Genomic DNA, 25095 nt, shown 5'->3' on the forward strand with positions numbered 1-25095 from the left:
ACCAGGATGAGAGTCATCGAGTGCTGCCTGAGCTTGCGTGCCACCAGCGGTATCAGCGGTGCTGGGGGAAAAGCGTACGCAAATCTGCCTGACCAGTTCATCCACATCGCATTGCCCTGTGACTGCGGGTGTGGAAACCTGGCGGCGAAGCTTTGGCATTTTGCGTTCTCCTTTGTGGCGAACAGGTCTATCTCTGGATGACCCCACTTTTGGAAGTACGGTTGGAGTACTGATGGATGTATCTCCCACACGTGCATTTGATGGCTGTGCCTGCTGAGCAGATCCGCCATCTGATTGTCCTTGCCCGGGAGATGCTCTGCCATAAGGAAGATGTTCCTCTGAATGGCCCACTTCCACATGCTCTGAGCCAGATGAGACAGCTGTGGAGAGTGTGTGCCTCCCTGCTTCTGAATGTAGTACATGGCCGTCATGTTGTCCGTCCGGATCAACACGACTTTGTTGCACAGATGTACTTTGAACGCCTTTAAGGCCATGAAGACTGCCATCAGTTCCAACACATTGATGTGCATCTTCCTTTGCTGTAGTGTCCATAGTCCCTGCACTGTGTACTGGAGTACATGCGCTCCCCATCCCTGGAGAGAGGCGTCCGTCGTCAGGATAATCTGTGGCACAGGCTCTTGGAATGGTCGGCCCTTGCAAAGGTTTTGTGGATTCCACCAATGCAGAGAAGTGTATGCCCGACCGCTCACCAACACTAGGTCTGTCAGTTGCCCATGAGCCTGAGTCCACTGACGTGCTAGGCACTCCTGAAGCGGACGCATATGTCGTCTCGCGTGCGGGACAATGGAGATGCAGGAGGCCATCATGCCTATCAACTGCATGAACACCCTCGCTGGAAGCGAGTGTTGGGGTCTGAATCGTTGGATCAGCGCCTGGATACTGGCGATTCTCACTGAATTTGGCTGCGCAGTGGCTGCCAGAGTGTTGATTGTCGCGCCCAGATACTGTCGCACGTGGGCGGGCTGGAGATGGGACTTTGGGTAGTTCAGAGAGAATCCCAGATCGTGCAGGAGATGAATGGTGCGTGACACATGGTCGACGCACTGTTGTTCTGTCTTTGCTTGAATGAGCCAGTCGTCCAGGTAGGGGTAGACGTGGACGTTCTGGCGACGGAGATGCGCCGCCACAGTCGCTAGGCACTTTGTAAATACCCTTGGCGCCGTGGTGACCCCGAACGGTAGAACCCTGAACTGGTAATGCTGGTCTTGAATCGTGAATCTGAGATACTTCCTGTGGGAAGGATGCAGGGGGATATGAAAATATGCATCTTTCAGATCCAGCGTAGCCAGGAAGTCCCCCTGCTGAAGCAGAGGGAGCACTTGCTGTTACGTGAGCATATGGAAGTGCTCCGAGAGAATGTACCAGTTGAGGGGCCTGAGGTCCAGGATGGGCCTGAGGGATCCGTCCTTTTTGGGGATTAGAAAATACAGGGAGTAAACCCCTGTTCCCCTTTCCTGCAATGGAACGAGCTCTATTGCCCCTTTTTGCAGCATGACTAGAACTTCCTGCTGCAACAAGGTCAAGTGCTCGCCGGACATAGGACGGCTCCTTGGGGGTATGTTTGGTGGAATGGACGTAAGTTCCAGACAGTAACCGTACTGGATAAGAGACTTGACCCACCTGTCCGTGGTGATGGATTTCCACACGGGCAGGAACTGCTGGAGTCTCCCCCCGACCGGTGTTGTATGGTCGGGGGGCAGTGACAAGACGTCACTGCTTGTTGGCGGTGGTGGACCTGGAGCTGTTGTTTCCACGTCCCCTGCCCTTGACGTTATTGCCTCTGTAGCCACCTCTACCCTTGTTGTTGTATGAGGTTTGGGTGTTACTTTTGTAATACTGTGTGGACTGCGATGCCTGACCCCTTGAGGTGCCTCTGGAATTGGAGCGGCGAAAGGAACCACTCCGAAACTGTTGAGACTGGAGGGCCCCCATAGACTTGGCAGTGTCTGTATCTTTTTTCATTTTTTCCAGCGTCGCATCCACCTCAGGGCCAAACAGGTGGTCAGGGTTAACTGTTTGGTTCAGTATTGTCGTTTGAATATTGGGCTTGAACCCTGAAATTCTAAGCCAAGCATGCCGTCTAAGCAACACACTGGTGTTGATTGCCCTGGAGGCTGTATCGGCCACATCCAGCGCACATTTTATGGATGCGTTTGTGATGAGCTTTCCTTCCTGAATCAGCATTTCTCCTGCCTCCTCTTACTGGTCAGGCAAGTGTTGCAGTAGTGATTCTAAGGTGTCATAATGAGCCCTATCATAGCGTGCAAGTAGGGCCTGTGTGTTTGAGATTCTCCAAATATTAGCTGCCTGTGCAGCAATTCGTTTCCCTGAGGCCTCGAAGATTTTGGACTCTTTGTCTGGGGGAGGAGCGTCACCAGTGGTCTGCGAGTTCACCCTCTTCCGAGCGTTGGATACAACCAACGAGTCCAGTGGCAAGTGTCCCTTGATGTATGTTGGATCCGAGGGCGCTGCCTTATATTTTTTGTCAATGCGAGGGTTGATGACACGTGCCCGGGTGGGCTCCTTGAAGACCTCCGTTGCGTGTTTTAGCACCCCCTTAAGCATTGGCAGTGTTTTGACTGACTTTTCGGCCACTGAGAAAGTGTCAAATAAAAAGTCTACATCCACAGGGTCCGAGTGCAGCTCGACATCGTGGTTAGCCGCAGCTCTCTCAATCAGAGCGTTGAAGGCCGCTGAGTCCTCCGTCGGTGACGTCTTGGCCGCAAAAAGTTGCGTGTCCTGGCCCGACTGCGGGTCCTCCGGGTCGCCTCCGGCCGACCAAGGTTCGTGCTCCTCCTCCGGATCCGAGTACGCCGGATAGTTGTACTCGGCGTCCTCCTCGTCAGCATCGCCTGCGGCGGAACGCGTTGGCGAGTGTCCTAGGGCTTGTGGAGACATAGGTTCTATCGGGGCCGAAGTTTCCGCAGAGTCCCTCTTATTCTTGAGAGGGATCCGAAAATGTTCCAACACCGGCTCAGTGGTGATTTTTCTCTTGAGGAGAGACAGTTTCCCAGTATTGGCGTCGATGATGACCTCTCGACGCTCCTCTTCAGCAAGTGGCTGGAGCCGAAGCTTCGACACCACTAAGGCTGCTTTCGGTGTCAATACCTCCTTCGAGGGCCCGCCATGTTTCGGGGCGAAAGCCTTCGGCGTCGACTTTGGCGGCAGGGTAAAGCGGATCGGCGTTTGCGCCTTCGCAGGCTTCGGCGTGTGCTTAGGCGCCACGGTGTCCGGATCGGGAACCACATCGTCCTTCCGTATCCACTGCAGGGATTCCGCTACCTTCTTTGTTAAGGCAGGAGAGGGCCTGACCGGCTCGAGCGATCTCCCCGAGTTGGGAGTCGGGTCGATGGCAGGCACCTTCTTCGGGGCCGACACCTCCCGCGCCTTGTCCCCAAGGGCCGGCGCCGGCTGAGCCCGGGTCGCGTTGTCGCCCTGACGCTTTTTCGGAGCCGTCTTCGGGTCCTCGACCCCGACCATCTTCGGCGCCGACGCTGCCGCGTCGGTCGACTTCGCCTTCGGCGCCGACCCCGAGGGCTTCGGGTCGGCCATTTTGGCGTGGCTCTTCAAGTCGGCCATCTTGAATTTTTGGGAAGTTGACGCCTCCAGAACCTTCTGCCCCAGCGCAACTTTCACTTTCGGTTTCGAAACCGAGGGAGCGTGACCCGATGGCTTCACTTTCGTTTTCTTCAACGGGAGTGGCGCCTCAGAAATGTCCGTGACCGGGCCCGGAGGCGGGGACGTTGGACTTATAACGAGGTCTTGGGTAAGGCCCGAAGGCGATCCCTCGACCTGGGCCGTATGAAGGGGATTCACCCCTGAGTCTGGTTGGGGATGCTCCTCCTCCGAGCTATCCCCTACGGTGGCAATAGCCCGATCGTCGTCCCCTACCTCGTCGGCGACTTCGTCAAAGTCCTCATCACCCGCGTCGTAGGCATCCCCTTCGGACGCGGGACTAGAGTCCGAAACTTGTACGTCGTCGTCGTCTCCAACAGATTCTTCGAATATGTCGTCTGGTGGGGGCGCCGTGGTAGCCGATAACTTGGCCTGGAGCCTAGCGGCCCGACGAATCTCGAGAGTTTTCTTGCACCGGAATTTCGAACACGCCATGCAGCTGTCTTCGTCATGGTCCGGTGACAAGCATTTATTGCACACGGGGTGCACGTCGAGGTGTGGATATTTGGAGTTACACACCGGGCACTTCTTGAACGGAGTCCGCTCCATAGCAGAAGTGTAGTGTAGGCCCGTCCGCGCCGAGAGCACGCGGAAGGGTAGCAAGAGTTCGGAGCTGAGAGTCAGACAAGAAACCCGAACGAAACTATACCGACGCTCAGCCTAAAGACCTTTTGGTCTCGAGTAGAAAAGTTGAACAACTATCGGTTCCGACAGAGGGAACCGAAACACATCCGAACCCAATGGCGGAAAAAAACAATCTGGGGATGGAGGCGATGCCCATGCGCACTGTAGTCCAGGGGAGGAGCCACCTATCTCGTGATACTTCGAAGACTCTTCCAGGACAACAATGTGCAATCATCCGGACCCAACACTAGGCGGCGATCTATGCACAGATATGAATTCAGCAGCCCACATGCCTCGAACATAACACTTTCATTCAGATGCTACATTATACGCTCAATACTACGAACACTACAAACTGTTGGGTGTGCAGAATGTTACCAGGTCATCAAAAGGAAGGAGGAACACATATTATTCCTCTCCCTTTTTTTCCAGAATGGTTCCTGCTATGCTTGGTATGCACTTTTGTTCACCTTAAGATGGCAGTCAAAAAGTGGGCTTCTTTTTCGCCTCAACCAAGTTTGTCATCAAGATGAAGATGGATACCCACAAGCGGAAGGGACTAGATTATAGCGGGAAGAATACCGAACGGACAATGCCTCCTCGCCACATATCTTTACCAAGACAAGAACAACAAATGTGACTGATTTATTTGTAATCTCTGTTTCTAAAGCTAAAGCAGAACTATGTATTAAAAATGAGGGAACAATTCCAGTTGGGGAAAGTGAATGCACTACCGTTCTGGCATTTGATGGAATATTACATTTGTGACGTCGCATAATACATTCTTTATCTGTGGAAATAGAGGCTATCACCAGCTTCCAATGGGATGGTCAGGAATATGTTATGTGTCATTTTTATTGCCCCCGGTGTTTATAGCACCGGAAATGTATCATAAAAACTTTGTATTATTCCAAGAATTGGTTGTAAATAGAGTTAAGAGAACTATAAGCATAGATAATGTGGACCAGACAGACACATCACTACAACAGTATGTTGATATTAATTTAGGCATTTTTCCTTTTGCGGGCGCTGCTTTGAATAGTAGGAAAGTAAGACGATTAACACGTATTGTGGAAGCTGTTGCTAATCAAACTGCTATGGCATTAGGGAATATTACTGAGGAGCTTCAAATTACTCAGGTTGTAGCACTCCAGAACCGAATGGTTCTAGATGTCATATTAGCTGATCGAGGAGGTGCATGCTGCATTATCGGAAGTAGTTGTGTGTTCGTACCTGACAATTCACCCTCGGTATAAGGAGCAATTTCTAAATTGCATAAAATTGCTGCTGAAATTCATCCTGGGAAAGGTACATGGACTTTTTCGGGTTGGATATGGACACTGCTCACTACTTGGGGTTGGAGATTATTGACTATTCTGTGCGCAATAATTGCTATATTCTTTATCCTTTGCTTATGTTTGCAGTGCGGTCCCACGCAATGTTCCATTTGTATTACTGCATGCATCCCTTCCAATAAAAATATAACTGAGATAAAGGCTCAGCAAATGATGAACCAAGAAATAGCTAAAATAATGCTTATTGACATAAATGAAGTATAGCAGGACTATTCAAGATATGGAGGTAGCTCCAGCTAAATGCTAAAAGGATCGTCTGTTGTGAATTAGCAGCTAGTGTTAGCATTCGCTGAAGCTACGAGTGTTTCAGAGTTATGTTGACCGGTTTTCGGAGGCCATTTCATATTCACGGCCTCCATTTTGAGTAACTGACCTACTTTGTGGTCACCATGCTCTTTGTCCTACCTCTCCGCCAGTTGGCCACATGGTCTGCCCAGCAACAGGCTATATTTAGCCCGAGGTCGAGGTCCGCGCATGCGCCATCGAACCACATCTGTTATTAATCGATCACCATTGAAAGATGTTTTCCCAAACTGGTCAAGTTGTTAAACTTCTACCACATGCTGGATGTGTCCAACAAATGTCCTTATATGTACATAAAACCGTCCTATGTGTGTGCAGCCCATTTTCCACATTAGTGGATATGTATAAAAGAACCACATGCCTTCTGTGATACTTCTTGCATTATCGAAGGGTGCTGTTTGAATGTACCACCACCCCATGGGGTCCTAATAAAAATGTCTTTTGTATTCCAGTTTCCGTGCCAACTTCTATCCTATGACAATAAGTTACTTGCGGCGTATGTAGGCTAACTGAAACTCAATACGACAAGGCGGTGGAGGCCCCCAGAGAGGCGGTGATAGCATCCCAATTGAGACTGATATAACTTAAGTTGTTCGGTCGCGTTTACCTCACCAGATCCCGGCTACATGGCATGGGCCTGTTAGCTGCGAGTAACTGTCTGAGGAGTGATAACTGACATTACCCACATATTCTGGTACTGCCCTGAAATCTCTCACGGAGAACAGAGTTCTGAAGCAGTTGGAGTGGGTGCTGGGCCTTAATATTCTTTGGGACTACTGACTCATCCTTCTTCACATCACAGATGACCTAGAGGGGGCACCCTATGTCAAAGGGCGCTACTTTGGCTGGGTTTGATTGTTGACAAGCGGGACATTGCTAGAGCCTGGAAGGAAATGACTGTCCTTCCCATGGAGATATGGGCAAAGTGATTGGAGAGGCCAATATACGTGGCAACAGTGTGTACCCAGAAACACAAATTTGGAAGGAATGGGCGGGTCTCAGGGGCATACAGCTAGAACCCTGCACAGACAGACCATAGTTACAATGATTCTTGCGAATGTCAAGCCTCTATGGATCTGAAGCTCACTTATGTAGCATGCAAGGGGCTCCACTGTAATCATGAAGAGCAGAAGGGAGAGAGGGCATCCCGCTCACCCATTCATTGATGTCCAATATGTCAGGAACTAAATCATTATTCTCAAAATTGGCCGTAGGGTTTGTGTATAATATAGCAATACTTTTGAGTACACAGTTGCCCAGCCCTGGGGCAGTGTAGTTGATAAAAATGACCACTCCACAGAGTTGAGTTCCTTCTCACTGTCTAACACCACCAAGACTGCTTCCAGTTCCGGTCAATTTAAGCATTACAGTGAAAAGCGTGCATAAGGTATCTCATGTTTTGACTCAAATAAAACAAACTATTTACCAGCCTGGCTCTTGAGACATTATTTGATAATCTCAACTTTCACAAAGGAGAGGCATGAAAGTGAGCATGGCAAGTTAATGATGCTTAATGATGGAACTCCCCAGGTTGTTAGTTCTTTCATTGCTCTTTCAGTGCGAGTAAAGTTTTGTACCAAAAAAAGATAGGCAAATCTACATTAGGTTAACAGGAATTAATTAAGGAGATCTGACTATCTAGCAATGTCCCCAGTGGCAGTAGATGTCTGCCCTCCAGGTTGGTTTGCATTAGTCCAAGTTTGAAGTCTGCTGCCACGCCAATTTGTATGCAGACTTCTCTACAGCATGAAATTAATGATGCAAAGAATCAGTTGGTAGAGCATTGGTGTACAACTTATAGATGGCGTTTTGGGTCCAAGTGTGTGTATCTTCTGCAGCAAAACGACATCCACTCCATAAGCCAGCACCCGTCTCACCTTTTGTGAGTTAGTTAGACCCTGAATATTACTGGGTAGAAAAGGGAGGTGCTTACCATTTAGAACAGTTGTCGTCTTACTGTGTGCTGTTACCTTGTGTAAAAGGGTGACCTGTTGCATTGGAATGAAAGACACACAAATCTGTTCTGCCACTTGCTTTTAGTGCAAACTTCCCAAACCCATTCCTACACTGTTCCCCTAGGCAATTAGTGACCCCTTTAGCCACAAAATATCCCATTGCTACAAATGATGCAGTGTAAGTGTAACAGACATACTGGGATGATATTGCATCACTTCACCATACAAATACTGCTTAACTAGGGTATATCAAGTAATAAAAAAACAATCGGGTTGGACTCATTGAAGTCAAGAAACCTCATAAAGCAACTAGAGGCTTCTAAACACCAACCAGAATTATTAAATGTATTAACTTAATTAGTCAACAACAGTTCTAAATATGCATTGTTGGAAGAACAATCATCATAACTCTTTAATAAAAGAATAAATCAATAAAGTACTGGACCAAGTAAGTTTTAATTATATATGTATTATATTCATACACACACATATATATATATATATATATATATATATATATATAAGTGACAGTGTGAACTCATAGTGCAAACGACGCAGTGTGCATAAAGTCGTTCCACAAACAACAATCATTATAATTCAAAGACAATGTGTGAGCCCAGTGATCGTGTGTACATTCGAGTTCACAAGAATAACAAGAATTCGCATTGCAATAGGTCTCGCATTTGCGAGCGTTTAAGCTATTGGCATTTTAAATGACAATGGCTTTTATTTATCGGTTTTGATAAATTACACGTAAGTAAAAGCCATTGTCATTTACAATGCCAATAGCTTAAACTCTTGTAAATGCAAGACCTATTTCACTTCAAAGAAGAGGCTGTCATTGTCACCGGCTGCTTGGAAAGTGAAAGCATGCGTGGCGCGCTGAATGTTGCAGGAAAGCAGGTCGTGCATGCAGTAGAAGAAACTGATTAAAGAAAATAGGGCTTAGAGACTAAATAAGACCTACTGTGTAACAACAGAAGTAAAAGGGCCAGTCGTCGTAGAAGGTAATAAATGAAGACAGGGTGGGACTAACAAGCCTATTAACGAATCAGAAGCCAGCATTTGCAAAGGACAATGACACAAGCCAATGGAAAATATGGGCGGAGAGTGGGTGGAGCTTCTGCATGCGCTGACCAGGCGTGACCTAAAAAGGAGGCTCAAGGAATTTGTCCACCCTTAGGGTATAAATCCAGATATCAATCAATTGGGCATATTGGCATCGTTTAGACCCCAACCCTTTTATAAGGGTCTCCTCAGGACGTCATCATCAGACTACCATACCTATGTGATTAGAAGCAGAGAAAGTAGGTCACAGCACAATCACTTAATATTTAAGACCAAAGCAGTGGCAACTCTGATAAGTCCACTCACCAATGATGGTCTTGATGAATTCAAGACAAAGTAAATACAAGGTAGGCCAACCATTAGCCAAACCTTAAGTAATATCACCACAACTTCAAAATAACTTAGAATGTGCACCGAGTACCATGACTTCATACCAAAAGTGCGCCTTATGTCGTGGTGAAGTGGTCTAAAAAGGGCACATTTATGTGTGCCTGGGGCAGCCGCGTTCACAAGAGGTATCAGACTCCTGGGAAACTGTTAAGAGGCTACACCAGGCCCATGTCCAACTTGAAAGGCACCCAGAAGTGTTCTATGTAGGATTAACATCTCAAGCACGTGGCAAAAGTAAAGTGCTTCCATAGTTGATAACAGTATCACCTCACAGTGAGAAATGCCAAAAAAGGCATGCAAGTGACAAACTACCACAAAATGGTCGTGTGGGTCCGAACCATAGAATGATAAATTGCGAGCTAGGTATGCGGTTATGACAATCCCAAGAATAGATCAAACGCAATTGTCACTGTGCGTCCGTTGAAATCGCATCCAAACGTGTTCCCTCACAGTGTATGATAAATAAGTCATCGCCCCAGAGACTTAGCATGTAAGGTCTCCCAAAAGCTATATAAATGCTTACTGGTAGAGAAATAGCATTTGAAAGGTCGCCGTGACTGCTTTCAAAGGGAAATACATGAAACAGCATGCAGCAGAGTGAATGATGCCGTGCTGGTGCTGAAAAGTCGCCCCGTTTGGTTCAAACTGAATGATAGAAAATACACAATAATGTATACAAGTCTGTGGGCACAGATTTATGGAATGGATCAAGCAGTAATTTTGCAATACTCCGAATCAGATCAGGGAGCTCACATCCTCCTCTCCTCAACAGACTGCAAGCGTATGCTGTGGCCTGAGGAAGACGTGGCAGATGCTCCCCTTCTATCTACAGCCCTATTCAGATAATAGGTAGAATGCTACCCAGAGTGTCACTGTGTTGGGAGTGTAAGAGTGAGCCCAAAGGTGCCCTCATGCAGTGCAATGCATCCACGATACAAGTTTTGCCAGATCACCAGGGCGTGTAACATGTGTATAAAACAATCCACAGGGCGACATACCAGAGAATCAGCCATCACTACTAATTTGCATAACACTGGGCTAACATCACAATGTCCCAAGCACCATGGAGATGGCTGTACTTACCTTTCCACAGCTGCCATGTCTAGTTTAACTTGATGATACATTAGCACTGTAATGTTATATGTCAGTGGGTGGGCAAATGAGCTGGGAAGTTGGGATTGGCATCTGGATAGCATGTACGCTGACCCTTAATAGCAATATCTACTTGCTACAAGCACCAGAGGGGGATCTAAATTCCGCTTATTTGTACTTTTGCCGGTTCCACCAGGTGCACAAAATAGTACAGCTGCTTAGCACTGAAAATATTCTGGTCTAGAATTTTAATCACACAACATGCATCAATTTATATAACCATTCAAGAATGTGGTTGACAAGGAAGCAAGTGGAGTGCACAGTTGATGGGATATATATCGGAATAGGTAAAGGCAAGCACATTTCTTCTAAATTAGGTCTCAAGTGTTTCAGTGTGCTGAATTCTGCCCTTATGCTAAAGAAAACCAATCTGTCATTCATAATACTATGTGAAAGAAATATTTTCTTACCTCTCCTACGTGGCCCACCTTCGAGAGCCTCAGTCTTCTTTAATTTTCTTCTAGCATTAAGAAGCTGACCACTGTCCAAATGATGTGCTGAGGGTAGACTTGTGGAATTTAGAACCACAGTGTCAACCTTTTCTTTTTTCACAGTACTGACCCCTTTTTCCACAAAATCGTCAGGGTCCTCCTTCGCAGGAAGTGGGGGTGGAGGTGGTGGTGGGGGTGGTGCTGGAGGTGGAGGACAAGACTGCCTGCATGTTTCCCACTCTGGTTCCAATCTGTCCTCCTTCGGAAAAGAAAGTGGAGTCATTTCAGGATCCAATGAGGTAATGAAGGTAAGAGGTAATGCTGCATCTTCCAGCCGTGGCAGACACCCAAGTGGCTGAACTTCTAAAGCACTGGCAACCTCTCTCGGCTGATCCCTTTCATTTGCTTGTTGCATATTCTTGGTTACTTGGAGAGACTGTGGTTCGTCTATGGAATATGCTAAACCTTTCCTTCTTGAATGAGCCAACCGCAATCTTGTTGATTTAAGTATCACCTGCCCTGGGTAACGCTAAAATAAAAAATTACATATATATTTTTTAACATCTTTTTTTCAATAAGACAGCAATAGCATCCCGTAGATAGAAAACATTACATCATTTCACTATTACTATGGATGTTTAGCATCATTTTTACATGAATTAGATTTTAGCACAGGAGACAAATATAGTCAATTGAAAGAAAAAGCTACTTACCCATTAGACATGCTACTCAACCACCAAAAAATAATCCAATGTATCTTTTAATTTCATTTTAGTCAAGTAAGTTACATCAAACCTATAAATTCATTTGAACTAAGGACAGCTGCAATTTAGTTAAAGGAAGGAGAGCAGGTGTAGGAAACTAGACTGATAACCAGGGGGAGAAAAACCTCCGTCTTGACTGTTTTGAAGGATCAAGTGTTAAACATTTGTGTAGAAAAAAGAAAATATTGCCTATAGAAGAAATGGAAATCTAAAAGACAAAGTTATCCTACGTGGCACAACAGACCCGTACCTAAGCACCTTTTGTGGCCGACTGTGATCACAAGATCAGGTATGGTCTCGCAGCTCACCCCAGTCAACATTGTACATCTTTGGTCCTGGGTGCTCCAATTTAAAAGATTTGTTTCATAGATTTTCTTCTAATAACACAAACTATGTCATAAATTATTGTGCTGCACCCTACAACACTCATCAAGTATCACCACATGATCCAAAGACAAACATTGTTCAGTATCAGAGGTAAATATTTCAGTCTATGAATTTCCCATTACAGAGGTTAGGACTGGAGAGACCACACATGTCCAGTTCTATGTCCTTCCTTCTTGGGTCGGGGTTCAAGATAATCCTCCAACAGCAATCAAGAGCCCTAGCCACAACAGTGCCAGCATGTACCTATTTGTGCCCAGGCCAATGTTAATGTGCAGAAGCACCACCTTTGGATCTATCTTCTCCTCCTGAGCATTGAGGAGAAGTTGAATGTTATGTTGAGTGGCCCTTTGTCACATAAATAGCAATTAATCCTTCTGGACCACAGAGAGAGATATATATATATATATATATATATATATATATATATATATATATATATATATATATATATATATATATATATATATATATATATATATATATATATATATATATATATTTTTGTGAAGTGCTTTATTGGCAGTAACAACATTTGCATAAATCATTACGTGTAAAGTTTAATGAAAATTAAAATACTACACTGACAGTGACAAAATGAACATTATTTAATTCCATGTATTATCCTTGTTTTTTTTTGTTGTTGTTTTTTTTAAGACCTTTATTGTGACATTAAAAATTACACAGCTTCTGGCCTACAACACCTGGGGCCGGCCGCAACATTTTCTCATGTATGCAATAATATCTGGATTACACAGCCCACGTGCCGACAACCCGTGGGTATGGCGACGTTATAAATCAATGTGTGTATATGGTTCACGTTCAGAATGCGGATTTGTGTAGGTCCGATTTTATATTTTTATAACATTAAACAGTATTAACAAGAAGTTACCACATTCGGTCATGAGTCATACAAGTAACAAGTGCACATCCCCTATTCGGCTTGCAGTCGTCGAGCGTCTGTTATTTGTGAGTAGATCCGAGACCACTTAGTCTGCCGTTACCATATTCCCTCACAGTTGGGCGATTCTGTATAGCGATCAGATGTTTTAGGTTAATCCGCCCGCCCTCCCCTCCCCCTCCTACTCATGCATCTGGTTATGTCCCTGGTTCCTTACCCCTTCCCCCACTATCACGCCCCCTAGTCTTCTTCCCCCTCCTCTTCTGATGTCAATGCGTCATCTTCCTCCAGAGGTTCACATATTTCCCCCCTGAAAACGTTCCACGGGGTCCATATCTTATTTGAATTTGAATTTAAAAACACTTATAGAGCGCGCTTTTACCTAGCGGTTTCTTGGCGCTAAGGACTTTTAGAACCCAAATAGCAGCTATGGGAGGACTAGGCTGGGAATGCTTGCAGGAAGAGATAGGTTTTTAACGCCTTACGGAAATCAGGGTAAAGTGGGATAGATCGAACGTTGAGGGGGAGGGAGTTCCAGAAAGTGGGGTCAAGGACCGCAAACTTCACCCCCCCCCATCCTCATCTTCCTGAAGCGAGGGACGGAAAGTAGGGACTGAGAAGAGGAGCGGAGCTCTCTAACTGGTGTATAGCTGGAGATTGCCGAATTTATGAAGGCTGGGGCAGTTCCAGCTCGGGCCTGGAACGCAATGCAACCCAGTTTGAAAAGAGCCCTCTCCCTAATGGGCAACCAGTGCAAGTTCTTTAGTACAGAGGTGGCATGATGGAATTTAGGGAGGCCATAAATGAGGCGTTCCGCTTGGTTCTGTACCAGCTGTAGGCGTCGAAGAGCATAGGCTGGGACGCCATTATACAGGATGTTACCGTAGTCCAGCCGTGATAAGACCATTGCCATCATGATGAGTTTGAGAGCGGGAAGAGAGAAGAATCTAGAGATTTTCCTGATAGTACGGAGAGTGAAAAAGCAGGAGGACACCACCATACTGATCTGAGAGTGCAAAGTTAGATTTTGATTTAACGTGATCCCAAGTGTTTTAACAGAATGAGAAGGTGAAGGGGAGGGGACCAAGTGAAGGGGGCCAAAACATAAAAGTCCAGGGACTGGATGCACCACCAGTCAAAACCAGCTCAGTTTTGTCTGGGTTGAGTTTGAGGTGGTTGAAGTTCATCCAGTCCCTGATGAAAATCATGATTGATTGGAAATTAGAGATAGATTCAGGAGAGTGTGAAAGGTTAAAGATCAACTGGATAATTGAAGACGGTGACCTCCAGTTGTTGTAGAGCAGAAATAAGGGGGAGAATATAGAGATTGAATAGAAGAGGAGAGAGGGAAGAACCTGGGGAACACAGCACTGCACCTTACGTGGGGGAGAAGAAAACCCTTCTAGATGGACGGCCTGAGTACAGTCCCTCAGGAAGGAGGTGAGCCAACCCAGGGGGGGCCCCCTGATGCCCGCTGCCCTGACACGGGTGAGAAGGATGGAGTGGTCAACCGTGTCAAAGGCAGCGGACAGATCAAGGAGGACCAAGGCCTGAGGATGGCCCCCGTCCATTCCCTCCCTGAGGCTGTCCAGGACCGAAACCACAACCTTCTCGGTGTAGTGGCGAGGGCGGAATCCAGCCTGACAGGAGGCCAGGTAGCCACTGTCCTCCACAAAAGAGCTGAGGACAGTGGCGACGTGGCACTCCAGGATTTTTCCCAAGTAAGGGAGAAGGGAAATGGGACGGTAATTAGTCAGGGAAGCAGGGTCAGCGCCGGGTTTTTTCAGAAGGGGGATGATTATGGCTGATTTGTGAGGCTTTGGGACTGTACCAATCTCAAGTGAGTCATTCAGGAATGTCAAGAGATGAGAAGGGCAAGCCCGGAAGATTTCTCTCAAGATGGGCGCTGGACAAACATCTGAAGGGGAGCCAGATTTGACTTCCACCGCTAGAGAAGATGACGTCTCTCTAGTCAGTTGAGGGATATGGTCTAGATAGAACCTATTGGGAGGGGGTTCAGGGGCCGGGGGGAGTGGGGGGGGTATGTTGGCTTTGATGGCTTCGATTTTCTCCACAAAGTAGTTGTTTAGGGAGTCAGAAAGGGCTTGGGAAGGGGAGGGTATTAGGGAGGTTCTGTCAGACAGGGCCAGCTCATGTACGGTGGAGAAAATTTCTCTGGACTGGTTTCCTGATGAGAGTATTTTGTCAGAGAAGTAGTCGGTCTTGGCTGAGAGGATTGCCTTTTTATATGCGTTGAGCAGAAGTGAGTAGTGGGCTTTTAAGATAGGGCAGTAAGAGCGCCTCCATGCGGGTTCGGCCTGGCGGGCAGTTAGCTTCTTTCCCTTGAGTTAATCAGTGAACCATTTATTAACGTTTTATTATTCCATTTACGTGGACACGCTCTATTGGTTTATACTGTCCTCTCTATTATCATGACCCTGTCCATATTTGTGCACCATTGTGTCAATGTGGGGGTATCTACCGCTCCCCATTTCTGTGCTATGTCGCGTTTTGCTATTATCATGCCTATCATGGACCACTGCTGTCCGTGTCTGGAAAGGTCGTTAGGTTCCCATATGTTTAACCCCATGCGCGCAAGCGGTTTTCCCCGCTGCGCGCTGAAAATTCGAAAATCGCGCGTTACGTGACAAAGCCAGCTCGTCATGCACGTAGCGCAGGTAACGCCCATGACGAGCTGGTTTTGTCATCAGCGCTGAAGGTGTTAACAAGCATTTCTGTGGTTCAGGGACCAAGGATACCCCCAATTTTTGTGATATAGTACGCATTGTTTGTATCCAGAACTCCGGAATGCGAGGGCATTCCCAGATAGTGTGAAACAGTGTTCATTCCTCTCCACAGCCGCGAAGACAATATGGATGTTGTGCCCTCTGTATTGTGTGTAGCATCCTCCTCGTGTAGTACACCCTGTGTAAAATTTTAAGGTGCACAAGCCGAAATTTTGCCGATATGCCCACCTCCTTAGGTGACACCAGCGCTTCGTTCCACTCAGACTCGTCCATTTCCCCTATGTCCTCCACCCATTTGGCTCTCAGTTTTACCGTCGGATCCGCTAGGTTATTATTCAATTTACGATAGGTGAGTGACGTTGCCCGCTCCTGCATGTAGTCTGTGAGTAGACGATCTTCAAGGGGAGATGCCTCTGGGACCTCTGTGTCACGTGGGCTGGCTGTTAGCAGAGCGTGCCGCACCTGTAAGTATCGAAACGATTCCGTGGGCCTCAGCTCATACCGCTGTCGCAGCTGGTCAAAGGGGATTACGGTGCCTTTTTCCCACAGATCTCCCCCTGTGGATAGACCAATGTTATACCAAAGTGTGAATCCCTTACTGCGTCTCAGATTACCCAGGGCCCGCGTGTCCCACATTGGGGTGAGTTTTGTGAGTCTCCCCTTCGACCCCAGTTTTGCCTGTGCCGTATGCCACAGTGATGCGGTAAGCTTCGTGGGTCCAGCGAGTGTGCGCACTCTTCACCGGTCATAAAGAGGCGCCAGTATGCTGTTGGTACCCAATTGCACCCTATCTGCCTTGTATGCCGGGTCCTCCTGAGGTGTATGCAGCCACTGGTTAATGGGCTTCAGTTGGGCGGCCCAGTAGTACAGTTGCAGGTTCGGCAACGCAATCCCTCCATCATACCACCCCCTGTGCAATTATGCCTGAGCTATGCGTGCCGGGCGATTGTTCCACATGAGACCGGCCATCAACGCAGACACCCGCCTGAAGTACCCCGGTGCCACCGGATATGGCGTATTTTCAGGATATACAAAAACCGGGGCAGTGACATCTTGTAAAGCGCCGCTCTGCCTAACAATGTCAGCGGCAGCGCTGCCCAGAATTTAACGTCTTGTTTCAGTCGTTCCAACGGCGGTGTTAGGTTCTTCTGAAAGAACTCAGTTGGGTCTTTAGTGACATGGACACCCAGGTATCGAAAGAAGGACCCTGCCATTTTCAGGAGGCAATCATCGCGTAGTGCGGGGGCCGGGCCTTGTAGGACATATATCTCCGACTTTGCCCAGTTCAGAGTGTATCCCGATACTCTCCCCTGTTCGTCGCACAGCGCCATCAGCGCCGGTATACTGCGCTCCGGCACCGTCAGGTACACCAGCATATCATCCGCATACAGAGATAGGCAGTCTTCCCACCCCTCTGTCCAGGTGATCCCCTTCAGTAATGGGGTAGAACGTATCAGAGTCGCTAATGGTTCCAGTGCGATAGCAAAAAGCAGCGGCGACAGGGGACAGCCTTGACGGGTCCCTCGCTCTAGCAGGAATGTTCGAGAAATATGGCCGTTCGCCACCACCTGTGCTACAGGTTTAGTGTATAGTAGCCGGACCCAAGCAACGAATTTAGGGCCAAATCCCATGTGCACCAGGACCTCGAATAGATATTGCCACTCCATCATGTCGAATGCCATCTTTGCGTCAAGCACCATTATAACCGCCTGCTCCGATAATGAGGCCGCTCTGGCCAGCACACCGTGCACCCTGCGTAGGTTGAGGGCGGTGTTCCTGTGTGGCATTAATCCTGACTGGTCGGGGTGTATGAGTTGTGGGAGGTGCGCTATCAGTCGGGTGGCAAGGAGCTTAGCCAAGATTTTAACCACGCGTTGAGAAGGGAGATAGGGCGATACGATGTGCACTCTTCCGGCGGCTTTCCAGGCTAGGGGATCGCAACGATGGTCGCCGCCCGTTGATCTAACGGAAGTTCGGCCCTCTCCAGACTGTCCGCGTACATAGCCAACAAGGGCCCACTGAGTCCCTCCGACGCGGCCTGATACCACTCTATCGGGATACCATTCGGTCCTGATGCCTTACCCGTCTTTACTGCATGAATAGCCCTTTGTATTTCCTCCTCTGTGATGTCTGCCTCTAGTTCCGCGACTGCTTCCGGCATCAGTGTCGGAGTGGGGATGTGACCTAGCGCTGCACGGGACATCTCTGCTGACACTTCATTGGCCGGAGTGCACACTTCATCAAAATAATCAGCAAGGGTCTCCACTATCTCTTTGGGGCTTGTCCCCTGCCTGTCATAAATCCGCTGTATACGCCTGGCACTACCTACTTTCTTGTCTAGCCAGGCCAACATTTTCCCTGCCTTATCTCCTATGGCGTAGATTCTATGGGTCGTCTCTACTATCTGAGTCACTGACTGCTGCTTCAAGTGCTCCCTATATTGCTGTTGCCTTAGGAGCATGGCATGGGACGTATCAGGCGTAGGGCTCGCCTCATGTGCCACGGTTGCGTCATGCAGGGCCAGCTCCAGCTCGGACAATTCACGCTGTCGCTCTCTTTTATGGCCCGCTATGGACGTTATAGCTTGTCCCCTTAGTACCGCCTTGTACGCCTCCCACAGGATAGCGGAGGACTGTACTGACTCAGTATTCTCAGCAAAGTAATGCAATGTCGTCACTTTAAGTGCCTTCCGCACCTTGGGGACCTTGAGGTATGAGGCGTGTATTGGGTAAATTCTTCTACGTGATTTCTCCTGCGTGGACATTATGAGTGTGACCGGGGAGTGATCTGATATCCCCCTAGGGTGTATGTCAATAGTATCTACGTGTTGCAACCCACCGCCCAGCGCTAAGAAATAGTCGATCCGTGACAGCCTATTATGGACTGTAGAGTGGTACATTTACTGCCTCGCGGAAGGGTGTGTGTGTGGCGCCATACGTCAACTAGGCCCATTGCAGTCAAGAATCTCTGAAATCGGGAAGGGCCACCAGTCTGAGGTACCGCCGGGAACCTATCTACCAGGGTATCCACCGTGGCATTGAAGTCCCCTCCGAGTATTATGTCCCCTTCGGGTAGGTCTAGTAGAAAATCACCCAGCGCTGGTAGCGTGACCGAGTGTAGTGCTGGGGGGATGTATACCGACACCACGTTCATCAGCCTCCCCTCCCACTGCCCCTGGAGCGCTGCAAAGCATCCGGACTCGTCCATTTCCCCTATGTCCTCCACCCATTTGGCTCTCAGTTTTACAGTCGGATCCGCTAGGTTATTATTCAATTTACGATAGGTGAGTGACGTTGCCCGCTCCTGCATGTAGTCTGTGAGTAGACGATCTTCAAGGGGAGATGCCTCTGGGACCTCTGTGTCACGTGGGCTGGCTGTTAGCAGAGCGTGCCGCACCTGTACGTATCGAAACGATTCCGTGGGCCTCAGCTCATACCGCTGCCGCAGCTGGTCTAAGGGGATTACCGTGCCTTTTCCCACAGATCTCCCACTGTGGATAGACCAATGTTATACCAAAGTGTGAATCCCTTACTGCGTCTCAGATTACCCAGGGCCCGCGTGTCCCACATTGGGGTGAGTTTTGTGAGTCTCCCCTTCCACCCCAGTTTTGCCTGTGCCGTATGCCACAGTGATGCGGTAAGCTTCGTGGGTCCAGTGAGTGTGCGCACTCTTCACCGGTCATAAAGAGGCGCCAGTATGCTGTTGGTACCCAATTGCACCCTATCTGCCTTGTATGCCGGGTCCTCCTGAGGTGTATGCAGCCACTGGTTAATGGGCTTCAGTTGGGCGGCCCAGTAGTACAGTTGCAGGTTCGGCAACGCAATCCCTCCATCATACCACCCCCCTGTGCAATTTTGCCTGAGCTATGCGTGCCGGGCGATTGTTCCACATGAGACGGGCCATCAACGCAGACACCCGCCTGAAGTACCCCGGTGCCACCGGATATGGCGTATTTTCTAGGATATACAAAAACCGGGGCAGTGACATCTTGTAAAGCGCCGCTCTGCCTAACAATGTCAGCGGCAGCGCTGCCCAGAATTTAACGTCTTGTTTCAGTCGTTCCAACGGCGGTGTTAGGTTCTTCTGAAAGAACTCAGTTGGGTCTTTAGTGACATGGACACCCAGGTATCGAAAGGAGGACCCTGCCATTTTCAGGAGGCAATCATCGCGTAGTGCAGGGGCCGGGCCTTGTAGGACATATATCTCCGACTTTGCCCAGTTCAGAGTGTATCCCAATACTCTCCCCTGTTCGTCGCACAGCGCCATCAGCGCCGGTATACTCCGCTCCGGCTCCGCCAGGTACACCAGCATATCATCCGCATACAGAGATAGGCAGTCTTCCCACCCCTCTGTCCAGGTGATCCCCTTCAGTAATGGGGTAGAACGTATCAGAGTCGCTAATGGTTCCAGTGCGATCGCAAAAAGCAGCGGCGACAGGGGACAGCCTTGACGGGTCCCTCGCTCTAGCAGGAATGTTCGAGAAATATGGCCGTTCGCCACCACCTGTGCTACAGGTTTAGTGTATAGTAGCCGGACCTAAGCAACGAATTTAGGGCCAAATCCCATGTGCACCAGGACCTCGAATAGATATTGCCACTCCAACATGTCGAATGCCATCTTTGCGCCAAGCACCATTATAACCGCCTGCTCCGATAATGAGGCCGCTCTGGCCAGCACACCGTGCACCCTGTGTAGGTTGAGGGCGGTGTTCCTGGGTGGCATTAATCCTGAATGGTCGGGGTGTATGAGTTGTGGGAGGTGCGCTATCAGTCGGGTGGCAAGGAGCTTAGCCAAGATTTTAACCACGCGTTGAGAAGGGAGATAGGGCGATACGATGTGCACTCTTCCGGCGGCTTTCCGGGCTTGGGGATCGCAACGATGGTCGCCGTCCGTTGATCTAACGGAAGTTCGGCCCTCTCCAGACTGTCCGCGTACATAGCCAACAAGGGCCCACTGAGTCCCTCCGACGCGGCCTGATACCACTCTATCGGGATACCATTCGGTCCTGATGCCTTACCCGTCTTTACTGCATGAATAGCCCTTTGTATTTCCTCCTCTGTGATGTCTGCCTCTAGTTCCGCGACTGCTTCCGGCATCAGTGTCGGAGTGGGGATGTGACCTAGCGCTGCACGGGACATCTCTGCTGACACTTCATTGGCCGGAGTGCACACTTCATCAAAATAATCAGCAAGGGTCTCCACTATCTCTTCGGGGCTTGTCCCCTGCCTGTCATAAATCCGCTGTATACGCCTGGCACTACCTACTTTCTTGTCTAGCCAGGCCAACATTTTCCCTGCCTTATCTCCTATGGCGTAGATTCTATGGGCCGTCTCTACTATCTGAGTCACTGACTGCTGCTTCAAGTGCTCCCTATATTGCTGTTGCCTTAGGAGCATGGCATGGGACGTATCAGGCGTAGGGCTCGCCTCATGTGCCACGGTTGCGTCATGCAGGGCCAGCTCCAGCTCGGACAATTCACGCGGTCGCTCTCTTTTATGGCCCGCTATGGACGTTATAGCTTGTCCCCTTAGTACCGTCTTGTACGCCTCCCACAGGATAGCGGAGGACTGTACTGACTCAGTATTCTCAGCAAAGTAATGCAATGTCGTCACTTTAAGTGCCTTCCGCACCTTGGGAACCTTGAGGTATGAGGCGTGTATTGGGTAAATTCTTCTACGTGATTTCTCCTGCGTGGACATTATGAGTGTGACCGGGGAGTGATCTGATATCCCCCTAGGGTGTATGTCAATAGTATCTACGTGTTGCAACCCACCGCCCAGCGCTAAGAAATAGTCGATCCGTGACAGCCTATTATGGACTGTAGAGTGGTACGTGTACTGCCTCGCGGAAGGGTGTGTGTGGCGCCATACGTCAACTAGGCCCATTGCAGTCAAGAATCTCTGAAATCGGGAAGGACCACCAGTCTGAGGTACCACCGGGAACCTATCTACCAGGGCATCCACCGTGGCATTGAAGTCCCCTTTGAGTATTATGTCCCCTTCGGGTAGGTCTAGTAGAAAATCACCCAGCGCTGGTAGCGTGACCGAGTGTAGTGCTGGGGGGATGTATACCGACACCACGTTCAGGAGCCTCCCCTCCCACTGCCCCTGGAGCGCTGCAAAGCATCCCTGTGTGTCTACCATAGTGCTTAATGTGATAACTGTGCCAATTTCTTAACTAATATTCCCGTGCCCCTTGAACCCGTAGTAAACTCCAAATGTACTGCCATTCTGTATCCCTTTCTATCGAGAGCCTTGGTTGCCCCCCCCGGTGAGGTGTGTTTCCTGGAGAAGCACCAAAGCCGGTCCCTGCCTCTTCACCGCGTTTATCACCAACTCTCTTTTATCTTATCTCCCAACCCTCTTACATTCCATGACATGAGTCGGAGAGGCACTACCCGTGATCTCAATAACCCCTCCTCAGTTGTATGTATTTGGGAGTCGTGCATGGACGGTCCTATGCCTAAGGTAGTGGAAACCGAGTCTTACTTCTGGGGTGCACCCGCCGTTTGCATGTCCTAAACAGTACATGTTTGTAGTTGCGATATTCGACCTTACTTGTGGAATGTCAAACTTCTAAACAAACCCCCCCGCCTCCCCCCTCCCTGCCTAACAGGCTTTCAACCGCCCGCCTCCCCAACATAGCAGAGTGCTTAACCCATCCCTTTAACAGATTACTTGCGCGCTGGGGTGGAGTGTCCTCCGGATCAGGCGGCAACCCTGCCCACCTCCGAGCTCCCCAGGCCAGTGTCCAAGTGCGCCCTTTCGGTAGAGTTCTTCAACGGACAGCACTGCAACTAACACCGGGAGTTCAGGATTCTACACCCCCCCCTCCGCTCCCAGGGATTCATGCGTAGGTGACCTGGATACACCACCTCTGCCTGACAACTACGAACCCGCTTGGCTGTTCTCTCAGTGGTTTCGGGTATTCTTGTGTGAGCGGTGGGGTTGCCCTGCGGTCCTCCAGCCCTCCAACCAGTCCTGAGCCGCCTCCGGCGTATCAAAGAACCAGACTTTATCCTCCGCTACCACTCTAAGCCGTGCCGGGAATAGCATGGAGTAAGACAGTTCTTTCGCCCGCAACGCCCTCTTGACATCCAGGAAAGTTCTCCTTCGGCGCGCCACTTCAGCAGTATAGTCCGGGAAGAAGGCAACCGTGGAATTTTGGATTTGGATGGCTGGAGACACCCTCGCTGTCTGTAGAATTGCGTCACGGTCGCAAAAATTAAAGAGTCTCGCCAGGATCGGTCTCGGGGTGGGGGCCCCCGGTTTCGGTTTTCCACCGGGTACTCTGTGGGCCCTCTCCACCGAGAAACAGTGTGAGAGTCCCTTGGGGTTTAAGTGCGTCTTAATCAGTTCCTCCACATAGAGGTCCATTGCGCCTTTACCTTCTGATTCCGGAACCCCCAGTATTCGGACGTTGTTCCTCCTCGAGCGCCCTTCCTGATCGTCCATCTTGTCCCTGAGGGATTTATTTTCAGCCACCATCTTCTCCATTGCCACTTGCAGTTCCGACACGTCCTCCACCAAGGATTTCGTCACCACCTCCACTTGTTTCACTCTCTGATGAATTTTTTGGAAGTCTGCTCTGATCAGGGTGACCTCTGTGGCCGTGGTTCCCACTGTGGCTTGTACCTGTGCCAGGGCACGCATCACATCTTCTAGCGTTGCTATTTTCGCCCCTTCTCCTTCTGGTGTCTTCCCCGTGGAGTTGCGGGGTTCCTCTTGGCGAGGGTTGTTTCTATCATAGGCGAACTTGTCGAGTTTGGACTGTGTTGAGTTGTGTTTAGAGCCCCTGCCCGTCATGTTCTTTTCTGAGTCCGCCTCGCCCCCTTGCTGTGCGTTCGCCGTGTCCTGAGGATCCTCCTGCGGTCCACCTACCCTCTTCTTCGACCGCAGCCTCCGGATCGTTCGAAGTCCCTTGCTTGCCAGTGCTAGATGTGAGGCGAACAGGCACTATGGGACATGGGCAGGGTTCACAGGGAGCGCGCCTCCTAGCGTGCTGCGTTGATGCGGTGGTATCGCTCTCACCAATGTCTCCCCCACGGTCTCGTGTGTGGGGGGGTGGGGAGGGCAAGGCTCCAGTATTGCTGCGTCCTTGTAATGTGGGGCCACCGGTAACGCCCTCGCGCTATAGTGCTCTCAACTGACCAGATCGCCGTCCACAATGGCCGCCTCTGCCCGTGCCTCCTTTCCAGACCCCACCGCGACGTGGTGCAGCCCCAGTTGGTTATTCACCGCCCTTCAGGCGGAGCACACGGCTGAGATTCCCAGGCCCCTTTACTCCTCACTGCAGGCCCTCGCTGTTTCCTTCCCACTCTTCAGGCTGCTGTCCAGGTGTGACCGCGCGCCCCCACTGTCCCGCTATCGGCACGTTTCTGCCCAATGCCGTTCCACCTGGTGTCGGATGGGAGATTGGGCCCCCAGTGCTGGCGAACCAGTAGTCAGGCGTCCCGCTCAGAGTCTGCCGGGCCTATTAATGCAGCAGTCCCCCACCTTCCTCCACTGCTAAGGCGCCACAGGTCGCGCCGTGCACCCCCTCCCCGCTGCCTTTTCCGAGTTGCCGTTGGGGGGGGGGGTGGGGGGGATGTGGGGGGAGTAACAGCGTTGCCGCTCCCCCCTGTCGATTACCGACCTCCCGCTGGGTCTTTTCCTGATGCCGGTGTGGGTCGCGCAGCACTCCCACTCCGTTCCCGGAGCCTCCGAGCCGTGTCACCGCTTCTTTGCTGCCCGACAGGTCCCCGTTGATGTCTGCTTCCTCTGCTGGTCTTCCGGTCGGGGGCAGATGGTGCTTGTTCCCCTCCGTCGCCAGTCTCACTCGTGGTTTCGCTTCCTGCGCTGGCTTCCGGCGCCGGGGTCCCGCTGCACCTCTACTTCCACCCGGCCAGTTACAGTGGGACAGTCCGCTGCTTGCAGCCGCTTCCAGGCCTCGCCGTGTAGGGTTTCACTACAGCATTTTCCGGTGTCATACGGCGTTTAGACTTTCCCTGCTGGGCACCACTCGGTCCTCGACCCGGTTCTCCCCTTCTGAGTAATTATTTTATCGGATATACATGCAGGATTGCCGGTGGATGCCGCCTCACTCCTGGAGCCTTGCTGTTAAGCTGCCGCCATGAACGGCTGCTAGCCATGCCCCCCCTAATTATATATATTTTTCAAAAGGATTCGCCAGGGCTTTCAGTAGAATCTTGACATCAACATTCAATAAGGAGATCAGTCAATATTATGCACATTGGTTGGGGATCTCCAGCTGGTTTATGAATAAACATGTTAATCCTGCGCAAGTCTGGCAGAAGTCTGTCGGATGCCACAGACTGCACCAACAC

At 49.8% G+C, this 25095-nt stretch overlaps 1 protein-coding gene across 2 annotated transcripts in view; it reads right to left on the minus strand.

Moving 5' to 3' along the window:
• The window catches only part of JMY (junction mediating and regulatory protein, p53 cofactor), a 483755-nt gene that overhangs the window by 143438 nt on the left and 315222 nt on the right, over positions 1-25095 (minus strand). For both annotated transcript variants that reach the window (XM_086960737.1, XM_086960738.1), the window contains exon 9: positions 10954-11503. In XM_086960737.1, coding sequence (XP_086816863.1) covers positions 10954-11503 — 550 coding nt within the window. The remainder of the gene's footprint in view (positions 1-10953; positions 11504-25095) is intronic.

This window comes from Lissotriton vulgaris, chromosome 3_1, assembly GCF_964263255.1.
Source record: "Lissotriton vulgaris chromosome 3_1, aLisVul1.2, whole genome shotgun sequence".
In the NCBI taxonomy this organism is placed as follows: Eukaryota; Metazoa; Chordata; class Amphibia; order Caudata; family Salamandridae; genus Lissotriton; species Lissotriton vulgaris.